Below are 16,843 nucleotides of genomic sequence, written 5' to 3'. Positions count from 1 at the left end.
ACTGCGTTATTTGCGGAAGCTGTGTTGAAACGAGAAATGTCACAATTTTTCGTGCACTTGTTTTGACCGACAAATTGGAGATCGGTACTGGTGGTGGATGCAGAAAATCTCATTCAGGGGAAAGAGATAAAAAAGATTTCTGCAATACCTAACTGAGAGGGGAGAGATTTAGAAATTAATTTTATATGAAATTTCATAGTAAAAAGTATATATTTAAAAAAAAATACACCAAGCCTACTAGGGAAAATCTTCTTGTTTCCCCCTCCCTTTGCTTTAATGGCGAAAATTTGTTTGGAATGACACATTGCACATTACTATTACATTTAGGTGATCAATGGAATATGAATTTGCACAATAATTTCTAAAATGCATCTTTCGTTTTACGATCGATAGTATCAAATTTCATACTGACCAATACCTAGAAAGAAGGCATAATATATCCCTTGCTAAATGAATAAAAACTTTTGTTTGCTATATTTTGGTGGATTCATGTCAAACAATTGCAATGTGTAGTAAGAAGAGGTCCATTACTTGAAGTGTTTGAGGACATATAGCAAAATTTGCTTCAAAAGTAAAATTCCAAATGTGAAGGCCGATGTGGAAAAGTGCGCTCGCCTTGGGAAGGTGGATCATCTGAGCTTGTAATATTACTATATGCAATGCATGAGTAATATATAAAGAGTCCAATCTTTTGATTCGCAGATCCGATTCCTCATACATTAAATATGCATGATACAAGGTTAACCTAGAGCAAACATGAATATCCTATGGCGTGACAACTACATAATATGCATTCAATGATCCACCAAGATAATCCTACTTTTATTAGGACTTAATTACCACATCAATCTTACCTTAGTTAAGATAGGACACCAAGGACGTCAAGCGATGGAACATAGCTGAGTATGTCGCGACGGGGTAACCTACGACATCGGACTGGTGGTTGTTGAGGCGTGCGCGCGTGGGTAGCGACTCATGGGTGACGAGCCACCAAAGGACAACTAGAAGAGAGAGAGAGAGAGAGAGAGAGAGAAATGGGGGGGGGGAGCTTGAGAGTATGATGTGTGTTGTGAGATGAAAGTGTCCTGGTAGGCGCCTGGGAGCTCCTATTTATAAGCGTTGGCCTTGAGATTTTACTTGGTAAGAAAGTATATAATGTCCCCTTTTTAAGGAGTAAACATATACCCTCTTTTGATTCTCTTCAAAAATCTCTATCCTTACGTGCACAAATCCACCCCATTTCCCTTGCATTGTGGGCGAGGTTCATAGCTCTCCACCTCTCTTGGAAAGAATTGGCTGAACATATTTCTTGAAATCATTGCCTTTCTATCAAGTGGAAATTGTGTTGAATGAGCGACGCAATTACTTCTCCAACCTTGAATGGCCGGCCTTACATCTTCTAGAAGCAATTGAGGATGAAACTACCTCCTTGCCCCTTCTGTTTGGCTGAACTTAACTAATGATTGGTGTAGTTTACTTCATGAAATGTAAGTGCAATCCTATGGGTGAAATTCAGGCGTCGACACTGAGTCAGTGAGTCACACAAACATCAAATGAGTACAGCTTCGGATGACAATCGTGGTTCCCTTCACCATCCACATGACGAAGTACTGTTGGGGAGAACCGCGGCAACGATTCACCGAGAACCAAGCCAATCAGGATCAATATCTCCCCCGAAACTAAACCGATCAAAATCGACTTAATTCCAACAACAACCCACTATATTCCAGCAATATAAGCTCGTAATTATAAGGAAACAAATGCAACAATCAACAACACCAAGATTTAACGTGGAAACCCAATAAGGAAAAAATCACGGACCGCCCCAAAAACTTTCACTAATCACCAAGAATAGTAGGATACACCAAGTTCTTCTCTAGTCACACACTAGAGGCACAATATCAACATTACAACATCATTTTCATCACTGCGAAAGTGAATTTACATAAAATGGAGAAGAAAATCCTAATCGTGAATGGAGAGTTCGGAGGAGATTCTCAACGAACGAAACCGATCAACTCGTAGCTCTCGGTCTCACGAACAATATACTAAAATTTGAGCCAATTCCAATAACATTTGGCTTCGAAATCGGACCGCCAAGATGCGCCCCTTTCTTCCTCTTCTCCCCTGCACTCTCGGTGAGCTCTCGGTGAGACTCACTTTCCTTTTTCTCTCTCTTTCTTCTGGGCACACGCACGAAGCTGCCCCTTTTCTTTTTGTTCTTTTCTATTTTGACTTTTGTTTCTTTTCTTTTTATTTGCTTTATGCAAGCTGGGCCCCACATAAGGTGGACCCAGTCAACAAGTACAAACCCAAGACAATAAGAACAGCTTCAGATGCAATCATGAACCAGATTATTTGAGGAAATTCTAAACTTGAATTGAACCCAAACAGCAGATCTTTGCGTCATAAATGGGATTATTTGACGAATATTCTTGTCCGAACCTAAATTCTCACAAACCGGATCAATCCTTTGATCATGTGGATCCTATGTGGATCCTAAAATTGTCAATAGCTGTGATTGTAAATACTCCATATATAGACCTCCATCTAGGTTAGGAATTTTCGATAAGATGTCTGAGGTATTACATTTCACACAATCTCTACACTAAAACATGGCCAGGAAAAATTTGAAACACCAGACACGGGGGCCAACCCCTCTCAAAAAATAATCTTTTTTTTGGTAAAATCGACATGAACAACGATAGACTTGGCCAGCATATAGAATCAAGAAACTGAAAGGAAAGAGGAAAAGGTCACTCAAACGGATGTATTCTTGTCGACTCATCAAACGCAGCCTCGATCCCGAGTCCTAACTTTTATAAGTTCTTATGGTATTGGTTAATATTACTCGCATATTATTTTAATATGTGAAAATACAGTGTGTTAAAAAGTAAATAAAATATATGAGACAATGTTATATAGCCTAAATATGGTCATGTGATCAAATTATATTAAGCCATCTTGTTTTAATAATTTAATAAGACGAACGGTGTAGGTCAGTATTTTAACAATGACTTATAATGAATAGGCTTATCTGAATAGACTCTATGAATAGGCTATGATCCCCTCTGGTTAACTTTTCAACTCGAATGATTTGAAAAATTCCTCCCTCCCCTCCCCCTCTCTCTCCATCCACCCAAATTGAAATTCTGTCTCCGTCACTGCTGGGTAGCATCTTTTGATGATCCTTTAACCTACCTTCTTCTTCTTGAATTTTCTTTTTCAATGAATTTGCTTGGTATCAAACATCGCCATGCTCTGCTGATGTCAACCTTATGCTACCCGAAATGTACGGAGATAAAGGTTTTGATGATCGTCATTTCGAAAGAATTAAATACACACATTCTATGTTTAATGCATTGCATTTCTTGTAGCGGAAGCGGGACTATTTATTCTGCATATTGGGATAATTTATTCCGATCCATATAGTTTTCCACGTAATGAAACTTATAATGATGTGATCAGACGGATACATGTGAAATTATCAAAAGCTAAGCAAACATTCATGATTCATGTAAACATAACTAAGTGCGTGCGTAGAAAACCTACTGAACCCTAAACCCCACCAATCTTGAATCCATGCCTTAGTTGTGGTTGAAGATCCTCTGCCCGGGAGACAACAACATTTTCGGATCGAACTGGGCTTTGCTCTCTTGAAAAGTCCGCCATTTCGGACCAAAATGTTCCATCCACTTTCTTTCGGTGCTGTAATTTGGGAGGTATTGCTTGACCTTAATACCATTATCTTCACAAAAAAGGAGCACCTCCTTATTTTGAAGGTCGAACTCTTGCCAGTCACCAAGCCCACTTGAATGCAAGAATCCGACCGTATAAAAGACATCTTCATCTGGTATAGCAGCAGACATTCTATCATCCCATCTGCAAAATAGATCAAAATTTGATAAAGGGGTTAAATTCATATATGGCCGGTAAGGTTTAGTAAAGTTTATAATCAAGCCACTTAGATTTTTTATTTTAATCATTCAATGCACTATAACTTCCAAGTTTTGGCATTTGATGCACTTGCCAGATTTGACCGATTTTCCTACGAACTAATGACATGGCGGATAGGTGGACAATTTTCTGGATGTCGGGCCATTGTCACGTGGGCAACACATCAACAATTTCGTCGAGAAATCAGTCTGGTTTTGGTCAAAGTGCATCAGTTGCAAGAAATCAATCCTTTAGTGCATTAATTTGATTAGAATCCAAGTTTAGTGACCACAACTTGTTAACTTTTAGTAACAACCAATGAAATCTATACCCCAAAATGAAAGTGGTGGCTAGCAAGAAAACATACTTGTCATGGTTCATAGGGTAAATGAGGACAAGTCCGGTTGTTATGTTCTTTTTCAGAACAATGTTCTTGAAAACGCCCGTGTTGAAATCGGCGATGCGAGATTTGGGCACAAATAGGTTGAGCCACGGGTGAGTTTCGTTCTGTGGCCCCTGTTCGACTCCTGCTCTACTCAAGAAATCTACGTAGGCGACATCCTTCTGGAACAGGAACTCGGGGACATGCCTCAAATCTTTCAATATCATCTCAAGGTCCTAATATTGATAAGATAAACAGTGAACTAAGTTAAAAGAAAAGAGATAAGATGTTTCTTATGGGACCGAGCAGAAGCTAATGGAAGTAGGGGTCTCAGAACCGAAGTGGAAAACCGAACCGGAAATTTGATGTGATAAACTGCGATTATACTATATTTGTGTGTGTGTGTGTGTGTGTGTGTGTGTGTGTGTGTGTGTGAGAGAGAGAGAGAGAGAGAGAGAGGTACTCCAAAACCCTAGTCCGACATATGCATAGATAGTTCAAAATATGACCTAGGATTTTTTTTTCCTCAAAGATAGTCTGATATAGATCAACATGTACCTTGTCTACTATACTTTGAGTGCTTCCATCATAGAACTTCGCTACTTCGATACAGTAGAGAAGCTCGTGTTCGGTCACGAGGGACAGCAGCCGCCGGTGGTCCGAGGGAGAGAAGAAAGATATCCAACTGTCAGAATTTCGGCGCATGACAAGCATACCTTCTACATAGTCCAACGCTTCACCTTGGTCCCTTCCATTGCGTGATATCAACCGTTCATGGTCCATCATAAAAGCCGAAAAATCACTGTATAGCATCCTTACCCACTTAGCCTACAAGGGATTCAGATACAAATACGTTTATTACCTTGTAGATCTCCTCTGTCAACCAACTGAAAGAATACCCTATAGAAACGTATAAGCTGACTTCTAGATTTGTCCAATGTCATAGACAGAGTCGACAACTGCAGCTTATAAAAGGCAAACTCGAGCATACATCGTTCATTTAAAAAGGAATTGTGATTGTCTCGATTCTATAGAATAAGAATAGTTCGATCCTATGAGGCATTGATGATTGAGTCCAGTGCGCTACATACTCTCTTTGGAGCTTGACCCAATGCAATTCTTGCTCTGGTTATTATGCCGAATTGACCAAGACCACCAAGGACGGAGTAAAATAACTGGGGATTTTTGTGGGGAGAGCAAGTCAAAAAGTGCCCAGTTCCTACCAAAACAAAAAAGAAAAATAAATTATATCCTCAACAATCAAGCAAATATGAGAAAATGAAATATATGGTGTGTAATTTGATACTTCGAACGAGAAATAATCTTACGCATCGAAATATAGTCGTCACTTATTCAAATCTTTTATATTTCAAAACGTAATATCAAATTCCTTGTTATATTGCAACACATTAATATTTTTTCAATGGCAGTCCAGTACGATAGCAACAGACAGGACATCATTGTCTTTTTCCATGAGTGCATACATGCATAAACTAGAAAAATTGGTATTTGGCTAGAGTCCGAAGTCTATCAGTTTTTGTCTAATAGATTAGAGAATAAACACAATCGTCGTTCTTCGGAGATTAATCTGGATATATCACTTTAACCCAGTTGACTTATCCGGTCAACATAATATTTCCATTTCAAATCTTCAACTGCTATGAAACAAATCTGGAACATGGGCCGGTGGACGTCAAACCTCCGGATATATTGCGTTGTTAGCGTGGGGATAAAATATAGTAAAGGTCAACTTCTTGATATAACACTCAAAGTACGTAGTTTCTTAGAAAATAAGATAGAAGAGCGAATTCGCAAAATGCATGCGTTGAGCCTTAATATTAAAATAGACATATGCTAATCAGATAACTTATGAAGTCATGAAACGTATGATTTTTTCTTTTTTGGTCGGAATGAAACGTATGATTAATTCGTCGACTGTGTTTAACGAATCTGCTTTTGTTGTTTTCTAATTGTGACTTCTCGCAGATGAGTTATCTACAGAGATGATAGGCTCATCGAATGTTTGCAATTAACTGAAAAGACTTTGAACGTGAAGTACTTATGTTCAATCAGTTTCTAGTCAAAATACGGAAGCTGAGGGTGAGTCCACACATACCAGTAATGACATCCATTTCGTAGACGTTGCTGATCTGAGGACCATAGCGAAATGTTTCCCCGCTAATGCCCGCATTAGATAGCGTACCACCCACAGTCAGGTACAAGTAATCTGTCCACGATACCGGTGCAACACCGTGTTTCAGCGTCTCCTCCAACACGTCGATCCAAAGTTGCTGGCCGCCAACATCAGCGTAGTGGCCGAGCGACCGGCTCCACGACACGGTGGTCCCGCGCCGCTTGTCACCGAGAGACGTCATGTCCACGACGACCCCATGACGAGCCATAGCTTGTCCGCGGACGGAGTGGCCACATCCTCTGGCTGAGATGGTGAGAGGAACAGAGGATTCATTGTACACGAACGCCACGAGAGTCGCGATGTCTTCGGGGTAAGATGGGCGAAGGACGGCCAAGGGAATTTCTCGGACGATGAGGCCATAGTCAACGGAGGCCTCACGGATGGATTCAGGGTCGATGTGGAGGTCGTCGGCGATGGGGAGAGAAAGGAGCTCGTCGTATGGTGAATTGGTCAGAGGCTTGGATTGGCTTGCCATTGAGAGCAATGTGCTCATCATGATAAGTAATAGCATCATGCAACGTGAGGCCATTGGATGGTTTTGTGCCGTTCTAACGTTGGAGGGACAAGGAGCTGATGAGCAAGTTGGTGTGTGTAGGTGTTTGTGGCGGATTTGAGAGGGAGAGCTCACAAGGGTCTCATATATAAACACGCATGCAAGGAGACTATTGCGCAGCCACGCCCACTTGGAAAAGAAAAGTACTATACGCAACGTGTAAGAAAATATTTGTGACGGCTCTTGGCTTTGATTTGCAGAGATTTCGATATCATCAGTCGGCGATTTGACTTTGATCTTATTTCTCTGCAAGACATGAGGGTTCAAACTGTATTTATGGAGATTCCAATATCACGTAGTCGGTGAATTGATTTTCTTCCAATTTTTTCCTATCGTCTAGACTGGGTTGCGGAAGCAAGAAAAGTGTGAAGCCTAGAAAACCATGTGCTCTATGGTCTTATGTTTATAAGACTCACCTAATCTTCTATAATACTGTGAAGAAATAAGTCAATGTACATGCCCACAGAGAAAATATAGAGGTTCATGTACTGGTATATCATCTAACATTTGTGGAAACACACTTTGCAGCAACCTTCATTCTCAACACGAAAAATCAATTGGAGGATCTCAAGCTCCTTGAATCAAACACCCAAAGAGAGTTCCAGCTTTAAAATTGAGCTTGAGTGTGTTGTGCCAACTATCGAGGCCGTCAATTTCAACCTGATTGAAGTTGAGGTGGAGTGAGTCTTTCATGATTCTAGTGTATAGACTCACATCATCCAACGGTGCATGTGAGTCGGGCTCATATGCACCTGGATCATAGAAGAATGTTTGATCAATATGGTAATCTACTCGGTTGGCTCAACTCACGAGGACCACATCACTGTTCATTAATGTTTTAATTACATTTTTTTTTGTCGGAATTGTAATAATTTAGTTTAAAACACGAATAAACACAACATTCGATTGTAGTCGACCAAGTCTATTATTTAATATGCAACTAATGTGTCCATGGACTGACCCAAAGGGGCCTGCTGTATTTCTATTAATAGCCTTGATGTTTAAATAGCAAAAATGAATTATGACTTATTTTATGCAAATGAGGAGGACAAGCCAAAAAATTATTTTAATGATTTTTACTTTATTTTGGTTGTAGTTTGTATTTTTTTTTATTTTTAATTCTATTACCCCAAATCTGTCGTTCAAATAATCTAGTCTGGCCAAACCCTACAACCAAGCGGGGTCAAATTTCTATATATGTACTTAGAAAAGTTCTAAGGACTGCTAACTCGTCTTCTCGAATTAAAACTTTGCATTGACCAAGAACAACGTGTTAGTGGCCAAAAGACGTTTCCAATCTAAACAGGATTCTGTATTTTAATAGCCCAAATCTAGAAAGAAGTTGAGTTGCATGAAAATGAGGGCAAGAATCTCGGATTGCAGAGCAAATCTTCACGTTCGGCAGGGGAAAACGACGTCGGATTCGATAGGATCATCGCCGTATTGATTTTTTTTTGAGGATATTTGTCAAAGATCAAAGATACGCAACGAGGGTTGCATTGGATTGGATCAATGAAATGGCCGTCCTGCTTCTTTAGATTCACGACTTTGACTTTGCTCGCAAAATTTAAAACGTTGGCAACATCGTGCGACTTGGGTTTATGAGCTCTCCGAAGATTCCTCGACATGAACCTCAAGATTCTTCCTTCCATACACGTAAGACTATTTCAAACATTTGCTCGAACGTCTGATCGTGATCTGACGGCCTGGCTTTGGTAGAATTACCTCGTAGTATCCAAATCGAAGTTTATGCATAATAGGAAAAAGGACATTGCCGTTGGGAAACCTGCTGATAATCTTGGGTCGGATCAATTATGGTCAAGAATTAGGTAACCATCAAGTGGATACACAGAAGATCCTGACTCGGTTTGCAAGATTTTCCTATGACGCATTGTCAAAGCATGGCTTCAAATTTAAGTGTTGTACTGGTGGGAGGGAACATCAACTAGATTTTCCTCGAGAAGATCTGGTTCGTGTAGTCTTATTCAAGGGCCACGTGTTGACAAATTCCTAGGAAGTAAGTTGAACATCAATTTACAAATTGTTCATTAGGGTCCTAGCCAATGCCTTGTTAGAAGACACAAGTTGTTTCAACAATGGCTTCCATGAAATCCTTGACCTTTATCGCAATCAGGAATTGAACCTGGAATGCTCCTATTGACGTGAGATTTAATTAGCATCTACCATCTCTCATTTGTCGAAATCTCAAGTGGTTTGCTTAATTATATAGGAGTGGGCGGTTCATCCATGTGGAGCACTAGGTCGAAATCCATATCTAAAGAGCCAAAAGAACCTCTAGTAAAAACAGATTACAACCACTTGAGATAGGACGATTGTTGATGATAGGAGCAAGAATGTATGTAAAACCAAGAAAATATTTAACTTTGTACTATGAAGCAAATGATCCATAGTAATTATTTACCTCAAAAAATAGCTTAACTCTTATCAATAAATGATAAAGTTTGATTGGTTAATTGAGATTGGTTAAGGGAGAGAACTTTTTTTTTTTTTTGGTCTGTTAGGGGAGAGAACTTGACATAGGGGGAATCGGCAACTACACGGCATGTTCATCGATAACTACATGACGTTGATCGATGATCACATATGGCACAATTTTCAACCAACGGTAGAGGACGATCGACAATTATCAGGATTTACAATAAAGCTCATGGATGACCAACTACTGTGGAATTGGCAAGGTGTTGGACATGAAGAAGGGAAAGATACAGATCGAAGATGTCGAATGATGACACCAATATGAAGTTAACGGTTGAATATTTTAGTGGCTTTAGAAGTCGTAACTGCTTGTGGATAACATTGACATACATAGAATAAGCCTAGAATCTCGAGTGTAATCATGAAGATATCTCTCTCAATACACAACTTCCCGAATCTCTTTAATTAATTTTGCAATTTGTTATTTGATCTTCTACGTGCGTTTATATTTCCGGTATTTTATTCTTAGAGTTTTTATTCCACCTCGACATCAAACGCCAAACCATTTCCCGTCAAAAAGGAACCCATTGGTGTCACTGACCATCTCGTAAAATCTTGAATCATGGGCACACTCGCAGAAGATGTTCTCGAACATGCCATTGGTCTTCAAATAGCAACACGAGTATGGAAAGCTCTCGCTGATAATTTCAAGCAAAGCTCAGTAACTCGTGAACTTGACCTTTTTGGACAACTTCAGCACATCAGTATAGAAAATACGCCATTATCTATTTATCTCGCGTCTTAATTCTATTCGTCATCAATTGCATTCCACTAGTAAACATGCCTTGGGTGCAAAAAATTGTCTTCAGATTAGCTAAGGACTTGATGATAGCCACGAGTCTATGTTAAGGCCTCCTCTTCTTCTCTATGCCGAAGTGGTTGCGCGACTTTAGAGCTATGAGTTATGGAACAGGCGAACTACAACCATGCTGCTTTTTGGGTATTTGATTTGTTACTTCGATATCATATCCAATATATCGAATATCCAATAAAAGCATGTAATTTTCTTAGAAAAGGCACCGATGTAACTCATTTCAAATAGTTATTCTGAAAATTAGCCAAATGTGACTGCAAGTCTGCCATACATAACCCCATGAAGAATGATGTTCCTGACCAAATGCAAAGGGCCTCAGATGTGATCGGGCCATACTATAAGAGCATTAGAAAATTAGCTAACAACTTGACGTGGATCTGATCAGAAACTTTCAAGTCAATAAACATGTTCAAGTCATGAAAATTAAAAAATGGTCACCAAATTTGCCGCTACTTAGGACCCGTTTGATTCGTCTTTGGGTGAATATCTTTGGCAAAATGCAAAGGCCTTTGGGCTAAAGGGTTTTTCCAAAATATAAGTAGTGTTTGGTAAAGTGCATTTTAAAATCACATTTGAAAGCAACTTTGGCCTAAAAAAACTAATTTTGTACAGGACTTTTGCTAATATTTTTTTTAAAATAAAATTGAGGTGGAGCTTAGCCACCGGCACGCCAAAACGGCCGCCGGCTAGCCTCGCCTGAGGTCGCCCTATCTCAAGCAAGGCGGCCTGAGGTTGCGCAACCCTGGCAATCGCCGCCTGGGGTCGCCCGACCTCAGGCGTCACCTAGGTTGCGGACCCAGGCCAACATTTGCTTGGGTCGCGCAACCCCGGCGACCGCCACCTTGAGGGTCGCTCAACCCTCAAGCGGCGGTCGCCGGCCTCCGAACCTGCTGCTCGAGGAAGATGAACAGTGCGATGAACATTAAACTTGAATTCCAAAAATGCAACTTGCCAAAGTATCTTTGGATCTATCTTGAGCCAAAGGCCTAGAGGCCTTTGGAAATGCAAATTGCATTTCCCTAAAGTGCTCCAAAAAAATTATCAAATGCTATTTGCATTTGGGCCCCAAAGTCCTTTGGAAATACTGAAGCAAATAGGTCCTTAATCTTCTGAAATTGCCAATAGAGCAAGAATTTTAGTCCTCCATCACGCACTAACCGTTTACTTTTTGGTTAGTGAATTGCTTAGTAAGTGATTGAGAAGAGCTGGAAATAAATGTGAAATTGGAATCCTCAGCTAAACTTATGAAAAATGCCCAAAAAAATAATTGATTAATCAAGTGTTTCTTCTGTTGCCAGAGCCAGAAAACACTTTTCACACATTGTGTTCACATATGGAGTTAGGTGCTGAACTCCTGATCACCTTTCACACTTTTCACCATGCAATTGAGTTTGATCTTCTGCAGTCAGGTGCTGAATTCTTGATCACTTCTTTCTATTTGCTAGGAATTAATGAAACACTTGAAAGGCGCCTTCGAAATGGTCACCGGCTGCACGAGCTATGTCCAAACGGCCAACGCCTACGCGCGCCTCGACGGGAAGATGTGGGCCGTCCAGAGGAGATTGGAGACATTAGTGAGCCAGGCGGCCATGGACTATCACGTTCATAACAACTTCCTCGACCTCATGCGCCCTAGCTCGGACGGTCGGCTCGCCGCATTTCAGAGCCCAGATCCTAAAGGAGGTTGTTAATTCCCACACGATGGAATTCGTTCTTTCGCGAAGCAGAAGTATTGACGAATGACAGCTTCAATCTACAAGTCAGGGACATTTTGTTTTCATCTTTAAGTGAAACGGTGTGATGCAAACAGTACAATTCGTATACATTTTGTGTTCATCTTTAAGTTTCTGAACTGAACTAGAGGAGATCTTTCGACAACCCGGAATTGGAACGGGGAACTTAAACTCACTCATACCCGCCTATCACAAAAAATGTAAAAATAGGATTTATCGAGTCGGGACCTAGCTCGGGCTTAATCGGATCTGGCGATTCTTGTTCTTATCAACCGAATGCACTTCATTCAAGCCCGCCCCCGATATCGATCTCATCCGTCCCGGACAAGCTCATGGGTCATTAGGCTCGTGATCAGATCTTATCCGCGCATAGCCTTCGAATCAGTTCGGGACGACTAACATTTAGACATCGACAAGTAGTACGGATTGACCTTTTTGCCCCGAATAGAATTGTCTTTCCTAGATCTTTTTTTTTTTTTGTCCCTTTTCTATGATTCTTCATTATTTCAAATGCCAATTTGTCTATTTTTTTAAAGATTTCAGGGGTTGTTTAGGCGTAGGCACAAGTCAAATGTCAATTTGTATATTTTCAAAGATTTTGACGTGACAAGTTGACGTTTCGTTTCAATCCGGGGGCGAAACGTGCTCCTTGGGTCCCGGTTTTGACGACGCTGACGACACGAACCGAATTATGAACAAATACGTATTGCGAAAATAAATTTAAAAAAAAAAAAGGAAAAAGAAAAATACGGAGATGGGTCGGCTCTGCTCGAGCACGAAGAGTCTTCGCTGGGGAAGACAAGGAAGAGGGCGGTCAAGAATTAACTGGAGAATGTGGGGAGGCTCATGCACAACGTGCGTGAGATGGAGCGGGAATTCGCCGAGGGGAGCGCGCTGTCACGCCTGCGGATCGTAAGATGCATGGGATAAGGATACCAAAAGTGTCATAACTTTCGTACGGCGCTTACTTGAGTCTCATAATTTTTTTTTCGCTTACTTGAATGTCATATTGGAGTAAAATCCTACTTGGATTTTTTAATTAATTTTCCATCCGACGTGGATTTTTTTAATGTTATTTTATTTTTATTTTATTGATTTTTTTGAATTTCTTTCTTTGTCTTTTTTATTTTTCTTTTTCTTTCTTATTTTCCCTTTTTTTTTTAAGGTTGGCGAGGGTCGCCGGTGACCCTCGCCCTCGGCCAAACTGGGCGAGGGCCGCCTCGCCATTGGCCGGTACGGCCGCGAAGGCCCTTGGCGAGGCCATCCTGGCCTCGCCGGCCGTGAGCGAGGCGGCGAAGGCTCTCGCTAGATCTAGCGAGGCTACCTCGCTTGCGGCAGCGATAGCCCCAGGCAAGGTCATCGCGGCCTCGCCGGCCGCGAGCAAGGCAGCGAAGGCTCTGACTACCTCACCCGCGGCCGCGAAAGCCCTTGGCGAAGCCATCACGGCCCCACCGATCGCGGGTGAGGCAGCAAAGGCTCTCGCCAGATCTGAGGCTGCAAAGGCTCTCGCCAGATCTGGCGAGGCCGCCTCGCCCGCGGCGGCATAGGCTCTCGCTAGATCTGGCGAGGCCGCCTCACCCACGGCCGCCCAGATTTGGCGACGGCCTTCGCGGCCAAGTGCAAGGCGGCCCTCGCCCAATATGGGCGAGGCCTTCACAGCTAGCAAGGGTCACCAGTGACCCTTGGCAACATTGACAAAAAAAAATTGCAAAATTGCAAAATAAAAATAAAAAAAATATTTAAAAATTATCCACGTCAGCTCCGGCGAAGCCACGTAGGACGATCGGCGTTCACATCAGATTTTCAGGCGAGGCAAATCGCCGATGGCACTCAAGTGATCAATTTTTTAAATTTGCGGTACTCAAGTGAGTGAAAAAAAAGTTATGGCACTCCTAGTGTACTTACCCCTAAGATGCATGGACGAGCTTGCGAGCAAGGGGGACCGGTTCTATGAGCAAGGCAGATTTGCCGAAGGTCTCACGTTGGATGCCGAAGCGGAACGGATTGGAGCTTTTGACCAAATGCCACTGAATGAACAATTGGGTCAGTTCTCTCGAGTGAATCCGAGCAAGATTTGGGATTTGCTTGATGGATAGGGCACTGCAACAGAAACTTCTTATGGCCTTGTTGGTTCTGATCTACAGCGACCATCGTCAGCAGCAATTGTGCAGTCGGCAGTATACGCAGTGTCACTACGGGGTTGGTTGTTGCGATCATTCCGGTGCGGTTTCGAGCATTGCTCGACGCCCCTTGGCTTTGCATAGAGTGGCTGTTTACATCTTGTTGTGCTTATAAATCTCCAATCAGATCAAAGTTTTATTAGGTGCAGTAGAATAGAATTGGAATGAAAGGTCATGTACTTTCATGGTCAATACTCTCTACTTGCATAGTATAAACATCTAACCTTTAGATATGTTTTCGAGGAAGGAGAGAGACGAGAGCATTTGAACCATTGTTCCCTTGGAAGGGATTGCAAAAAGTGATTTAGAGACCATTCGGTATAACCATGGGCCATGACTGAAGTGCGTTGTGCTGTAATAACTACGCTTTTTATTTTTGGTCGAAACTGTAATAACTATGTTATGAAATGCTATAAGACACATGTTTGGTAATAACTTTGGAAGTAACGCGGCTATTGAGAGCCTTTGAAAGCTACGGCAACCTTTTTCGCTACTGAACTGCTACGGGAAAATTGCACCAAAGAGTCTCTTACACGAGAATCGTGAATTTGTCTCTCTATTCTTATTAGGGAAATTTTCAATTTGGAGCTCAAAGTGAGCCCATTTTCTCAAAATGGGGTCCCAAGTGCAATCAGTCTCAAAATGGGGTCTCAAGTGCCCAATCAGTCTCAATTTGGTACCTGGGTTCGTCGGCCGGCCAAATAATCGCCGGCGGCAAGTTTTTTTACTGTTCTGGTGGCCGGAACAGTAATTTTTTACTTTTTAATTTTTTTTTTTGCTTTTTTCTTTTGCTTTTTTCCCTCTTCCGGCCCCGGCTATGGCCGGCGGAGGCTGCCCTCGCCAGCGTCGGGGAGGGCCGCCCCGGCGAGGGCCGCCCAGCCTTCCCCGACGGCCCTCGCCCGACGCCGCAGCGAGGGCGACCCTTGCCCTCGCCGACGCCGGGAAGGCCGGGCGGCCCTCGCCCGACGCCGGCGAGGGCAACCCTCGCCCGGGCAAGCGAGGGAGACCCTCGCCGGCTGTCGGCGAGGGCCGCCCGCCTCACCCGGGCGGGCGAGGGCCGACCCTCGCCGGCCCAAGCGAGGGTTGCCCTCGCCGACGTCGGGGAAGGCTGGGCGGCCCTCGCCCGATGCCGGCGAGGGCGACCCTCGCTAGATCCGGCGAGGGCACCGCGTCGGTCACACGATCGACACGAGCTAGAGCACGCCTGATGTGACATTTCGAATTTTGGGCCATTTTTGGGATTTATAAAACGTGTAATTCGTCAGTGCGCTTATAATAGAATCTCGCCCGGGAACTGATCACTCTCGGGTTCTTGTTTTAAAAATAGAGATTTTGCTAGAATCGCACTCGATCGAATTTGGCCGTTATTTAGACCCAGAACTTGGCAGTCGATTTTCGGGAGTTTCGAGACGAAATAAATTAGACGGTGTCGATATTATTGTTGCCAGCGTCGGTATTGTCAGGAATATGTGAAAAGTAAAATTTTCGATCGGGTACAAATTTGGTCTAGTAGACCTCCCTCAAATTAGTTTGCTCTAAATTTCGTGGCCATTGTCTCTTAGTATATTATAGGAATTATTTTGGACCGTAAGATCGTCGTCAGATTTGAAATCTGACCGTTGGATCGCACTCGAGTGCGTGTTTACTTGTCTCTCTCTCTCTCCTCCTTCTGCCGCGCCGAGCTTCCTGATTCGCACGTTTCCCCTCTTCCCCGTGCGTCTGCCCCTCTCTCTCTCCTTCCTTCCTTCTCTCTCTCTCTCTCTCTCTCTCTCTCTCTCTCTCTGACGAGCGCGCGCACGTTCCCCTTTCCCCTCATGCACGTTTCTCCCCCTCTCCTTCTGTCAGACTCTCTCTCCTCTTTCCTTTCTTTTTTTTCTTTTCTTCCTTCTCTTCTTCTTCTTCCTTTCTTCTCTTTCCACCCGACTGGTTCTGCTCTTGCTCGACCAGCCCTCAGCCCAACCGTCCAGTCAGCCCGGCCGCCGCGCAGTGCCGTCCATCCTCCGTCGTGCCACCCCGGCTCCGCCCTAGTCGAGCCGCGCCACCACCCGTCGCCGCTCAACCTTCGTGGCTGACTCACCCGAGCTGCACGCGGGCGTCGCCTTCGCTCGAACCAGCGGACACCGCCTTGCGCCCAGCTGCTGCTCGCCGCCCTCAACCGCCGCCAGTTCGACCCCCCTCAGGCCCCAGCTCGCCCCCTCAGCCACCGCCACCGCCACCCCTCCCCTCACCCTCCTCCTTCTCCCTTTCGGCTGCTTCTCTGGCCTCCGTCCGACGCCTTCGCCTTGGCCGTCCCGGCAGTCGCGCGGGCTCGGTGTCTCGGCCTCCCGGGAGCTCGCTACTGCGGCCACCGTCATTGCCCGTCGCCCAGACGTCCCTTCTGCCACCGACCGTCGCCATGTCGCCCGAGCATCGCCGGCTCCGAGCCCTCACCGCCTCAGTTCTCTCTCTCCCTCGCCACCCCACTCCGGCCGACTCTACTCTCTCCCTCCGAGCTGGTCGTCGGAGAGCCGCCCTGCTCGCCGTCGCGTCACCGCCACCGCCAGCTGCCGGAGCAA

At 43.7% G+C, this 16,843-nt stretch overlaps 1 protein-coding gene across 1 annotated transcript; it reads right to left on the bottom strand.

The window, feature by feature from the left end:
• Positions 1-3,587: 3,587 nt before the first annotated feature.
• On the bottom strand, positions 3,588-16,642 carry LOC115677651 (cytokinin dehydrogenase 3-like). Its single transcript, XM_056315104.1, has 7 exons — positions 16,366-16,642; positions 7,726-7,817; positions 6,435-7,311; positions 5,410-5,537; positions 4,877-5,146; positions 4,304-4,554; positions 3,588-3,882 (listed from the first exon to the last, which is right to left on the bottom strand). Exons 1-7 carry the CDS (start codon positions 16,640-16,642, stop codon positions 3,588-3,590), a joined length of 2,190 nt encoding a protein of 729 aa, XP_056171079.1.
• Between the last annotated feature and the right edge of the window lie 201 nt (positions 16,643-16,843).

Source organism: Syzygium oleosum, unplaced genomic scaffold (genome assembly GCF_021117445.2).
Source record: "Syzygium oleosum isolate NSW1041296 unplaced genomic scaffold, Sole_v2.1 Sole_v2.01, whole genome shotgun sequence".
In the NCBI taxonomy this organism is placed as follows: domain Eukaryota; kingdom Viridiplantae; phylum Streptophyta; class Magnoliopsida; order Myrtales; family Myrtaceae; genus Syzygium; species Syzygium oleosum.
This window is presented reverse-complemented; position numbering and strand designations above follow the sequence as displayed.